Here is a 4,701-nt window from a genome sequence, read left to right as displayed (position 1 = left end):
TTTTTTTTTTTTTTTTTTTTTACCAAGATAATTTTCTAAAAATAATAGTCAATACAAACGATCCATTTGGCATAAAATATATACTAATATGTACTGCCAAAATAATAATAATAATAATATAATTACACCGAAGATGGTGGTATCTACATGCCTGTGAAAAAATAATAATAATAATAATATGAAAAAACTTGAATTTCTCTAAAAATAAACCAAGGGGAAAAGGCAATTAACTACACATATTTTCAATGAATTTCTATAAATAAAAATAATAATAATAAATAAATAAATAAAACAGAAAACAATTTTCAGCATATAATCAAACCTATAATTAACATTCACCATATAATCATTTACTAATACTATATTAAAACAGAATATAGAAAGGTGTCAACGTAGTACCGAGATTTTTCATGATACGAGAAGCTGGAGTTATGTTGTGTATGCAGTATGGTGATTGAGGCATCCCTCAAATTTACATTCAAAGTATGAGCTTCATGCTCTTCACATATAAGGAGTGTCACATTTCTAAAGATTTCATACCTGCCCATCTAATGTGAAAACGCCACTCGACCCCTCAAGTAGCCGAAACGCAATTTTCATTTCTCACGCATACATCGTTGCCCTTGCAACAAGAAAGGATATTTGTAGGGCGTGGCGAATGTGTGTTGTTAATTTTAAGGGAACGCCATTGAAATGAAACTGAAACTAATCGGTGCACTTACAGGATTTAGACAGTGTGTAGGGAAAAACTGTGGGATCGATGTTGACGAGATTACGAGGTCTCCAATTAGTACTCGAGCTGGGCAGGCTACGGATCTCTTTAGATCCGTATATTCGATGATTTTCTGATCCTGGTCGTGTCATTGGCATTTCATTTGGCTGAAGCGTTAGCGTTCGTACCAGCACAGCTCTGAGTTTTAGTTTTGCAATGATGAAGAACCATATCCTCCCATGCGCTGAAGAAGTAAACAATATAACTTTAGAACTGGAACGGAACTTCATGGTAAAAGAGAAGCCAAAATAACGAATGGAGAGATACAATAGGGCATTATGGCTATGCCAAAAAAGCTGAGCTAAAAATCAACGGTACTAGCCATGTAGTACAAAAAAGCACAGTGCAAGAATTCATTTTAGCGGGAGTCCCACACGACAAGCTATTAGTAGTTCGGTGGTAGAGCGCGCCCCTGATAATTACGTCTGATGAGCTAAGGGCTCTCAGCCACATAGATAGTTCAATGTGCTCATCAGCGCCTTACCCTGATATGTGGATCATCCAAGAGACATTAGCATGGTGTACTTCTCCTGTTTGAACCGGGGTTTGGAACCAAACTTCTCCTCAGGAGGATAGATAGGTCTATTCTAGTGAGATCCAATGTAGATCCAACTTTCTATTCACTCGTGGGATCCGAGCAGTTCGAGGGGGGCCACCTTGGCTCCTCTCTTCTCGAGAGTTCATACATCTCTTATCTAGTATATGGATAGCTATCTCTCGAGCACAAGTTTAGGTTCGGCCTCAATGGGAAAATAAAACGGAGCACCTAACAACATCCGAGTCTTACAAGACACTCTAACGTAGGTTTAGAAACAGTAGGCTCAACATTAAAGAAGATGATAACATTGTTCTAAAGCTTAAAACTATATCAACAAACATAAAGCAAACAAATATTACAAAATCATTTTTATCCACGTTTTCATTTTTTCTCGTTTCTTTCAAGTTCAACTTACAGAGAATGCAAGGATAGTGTAGGCAGGGTAACAGTTGATATATCATTAAAAAAAAAAATCAAATACCTTCATCCAAAATCTTGCAGGTAAATTCCCAGCGAGTTGCTGATTCTTCGATTTAACTTTTCGTCATTATCAGTAGCAAGAGCAACCTAAACAGCTCGGCCTACTAACGCAAATTCCAAAGCAATGAGCTTCTTCATCAACCATAATCGATGCAAGAAGCTCCAATGAAACTGATGGTGGAAAGAAGCATATTAAGTCTCAGAAAATATAGATGCTTCTTCTATACCCACCTCAGTCTTCATGCCTGCCCCCTGCCATTTCAAGTAAAAAAATGTACACTGAAAAGCCCACGATAAATCTTAGCTACCAGATGGCAGGGAGCAGGCATGGCCCATGCCCCTTACCGGGGCCGCGCTAATCCAAAACTTGCATCTGGTTGCTGTTGGTATTGCTGCAAAACCATAAGATCAGGGTCAAACAGTGTGTGAATGAAAAAGAAACACACTCTAGTACATTGTAAGTAGCCAGAAGAAAGGTAGCAATCTAAATCATACAAGGACGATAATAAAAATCATTCGAACAATAGGAAACGCTTGGCATTCAGTAGATACTTCCATTCAGTAGGATAGTGTCGAAGCTACTCAATAAAATATCACCAGCACAAACATCCAAGGAAGGGAAGGACTTGCACAGCTTGGCATAAAAAGCTTGTTGCATCAAAAATCAGATTCAATGAAACAGTTCGCAACCACAAACCTGTGAAAAGGGTTGATGAGCTTGTTCGTGCGGATGGATAAAATGCATTCCAGACTGCTGACAGGGATACTGAGAGGAATGCAGGTACACGCCAGAAGACGAATGTGCATCAACATTTGGATTAAAAGGTCTAATCATTGCTTCTCGATGACCGTACCCCAATCCTGCAGGAGATGATTGGGCATTCCATGGCCCAGGTACATGTGGAGGGAGTGGTCTAGGCTGACATTCCGAAACAGCCTGTCTAGGAGCAGAGCCAAGTTGGGGAAATTCAGTGTTGTAGTTTACTGCAGGAGCGTACATGGGCTGCACGGTGTACGGCCCACCACTGAAGCCGAACCCAGGATCAAATCTCTGCATATACCTGAAGAAGAATTTACAACCAGACATTTGGCTAAACCGCTATCCCATCAAGAAAATTCAAAATGCATCCCAAATGGAAAATTTTATAAATATGAAATCGACACTCGTCAATTAAAACGCCCTCTTTATTTCATTCATCTAGCAGTAACTTTATGATTAGAAAATACCTTATGATTTGAAAATATATATATATATATATATATATATATATATATAGGATAAAGCCAAGAGAATAATGGATGCATTTCATACCTATCGTAGTTCCTGTCATAATCGGGGTCCTTGCTGTCAATCTCACGATCTCTAAAAATGGCTACTCTACTATTTGGTTTGTGCTGCCTACTAGGCAGCTCCTTGTCAGTCCTACTTCTACTTATTCTACTGCTACTCGTAGAACAGTCAATCAAACCCCTACTAAAATTTGTATCAGGAGCTCCAGAAATCATCTTCTCCTCAACCTTTGCAGCACCCAAGGAACCACGAAAACTATCCTGCAGCCTAGGATCAGCATCTACTTTCCCACCAGCATTACTACCTGAATTGCTGCCGGAGTTAAATATTCGAGCACGAGCTTTATTATACTCCTCCTTCCTTTCTTCCACACTTTTAGAACCCCCTGATTTTGATGAACTTGAACTTGCATCTCTGGCTACTTGGGACCGTTTCTGTGGCCTCTGTTTGATAGCAACCTTCATGGTATTATTTTCTTCTGTGGGTAGATTTACAGGAATATCTGCAAGTCGGATAGCTGGAAGACGGCATTCAGAAGTCTTGCGAACAATAATTTTGGAACCAGACCCATCAGGTAAACTGTTGTCCAGTAGAACCATGGACTGCAATGAATAATGTTGGGCTACCCGATGGGCAGCTAACCGTAAATATGACGTAGGCAACTGCTGAAACTCTAGTTGTTGTCGAGCAGGATCACAGATAAATTTCTCAACATCTTGCTCCATGCGCAAAACTAAAGCAATGAAAGTATACAATATCATCAATAGAGGGAAAAGCTCATTAATACCATATTTCAACAAAATAATTGAAGCACTGCAAATAAGCCACAGGAGTACAAGTCAGAATTCAAGTAGACAAGGAAATGAGTATGTAGGCACCGTTGTAGAGTGCTTTCTACCTTTAGATTGTCTCCATTTTCATTTTGTCTAAAGAAATTTCAGCGTCCAAACAGGAAAAAAAATGCTTTGAAGTAAGCAACAACCTTCCAGATTACAAGAAATTTAATTCCTGATTATGCTTTTACATGGTGATGGTTTTTTAAGAGAAACAATTCTCCCAGCTAAGGTGAAAAGCTATAACTCTATTTATGTCCACTTTGATTTTATAAAGACTAAGTACAATTACAAAAGGCATCGAAATGTGAAGACCAACAAAGGCATGAAATTTATCTAAATCTAGAACCTCTCCCCAACCCATACAACTATACTTTAAATAGCCCCCTATTTCTTTCTATCCATATTCTCCCTGTATGAAAGTTTCAATGGAATTAAGCTACGAAATCTTGTGCCTTTGCTCCAGAAACTGTGCCCACAAAACAATTCCTCGATATTTTCTTAAAACCTCCAGGCTGGAAGCACCCACGAACTTCCAGCTCAATGAAGCATCCACCTTGCCACAGATTTTATGACAACTATAATACTTAGTTCGGTATGTTGCTCTAAACCATTTTCCCATCAATGCTAACCCTTTTCTTCATCGTAATTGGTTTCTAACACCTAAAATCAAATTATTTCTTTCAAACCTCATATTCTATCATATTGCCTATGCCAAATAATTTCATAGGACCTAAACTTATCCTTTGAAAACTTCATAGATTTTTTTTTTTTTTTTTTTTTTAAT

The 4,701-nt window shown here is 38.4% G+C and overlaps 1 protein-coding gene across 2 annotated transcripts in view; it reads right to left on the bottom strand.

Moving 5' to 3' along the window:
• Positions 1–313: 313 nt before the first annotated feature.
• LOC111449673 (R3H domain-containing protein 1-like) overlaps positions 314–4,701 on the bottom strand; it is a 6,749-nt gene continuing 2,361 nt past the window's right edge. The window contains exons 2-6 of one of the 2 annotated variants that reach the window (XM_023089676.1): positions 3,103–3,814; positions 2,488–2,851; positions 1,792–2,182; positions 723–956; positions 314–622 (exon numbers count right to left, since the gene is read on the bottom strand). In XM_023089676.1, the coding sequence (XP_022945444.1) occupies positions 2,132–2,182; positions 2,488–2,851; positions 3,103–3,814 (1,127 nt within the window). In that variant the 3' untranslated portion in view covers positions 314–622; positions 723–956; positions 1,792–2,131. Of the gene's footprint in view, positions 957–1,791; positions 2,183–2,487; positions 2,852–3,102; positions 3,815–4,701 lie in introns of both variants that reach the window. The other variant, XM_023089675.1, reaches the window with a different exon arrangement.

The sequence above is a fragment of the Cucurbita moschata genome, unplaced genomic scaffold, assembly GCF_002738365.1.
Source record: "Cucurbita moschata cultivar Rifu unplaced genomic scaffold, Cmos_1.0 Cmo_Scf00011, whole genome shotgun sequence".
In the NCBI taxonomy this organism is placed as follows: Eukaryota; Viridiplantae; Streptophyta; class Magnoliopsida; order Cucurbitales; family Cucurbitaceae; genus Cucurbita; species Cucurbita moschata.
Note: the sequence above shows the minus strand (reverse complement) of the source record. Positions and strands in the feature narration are given on the sequence as shown.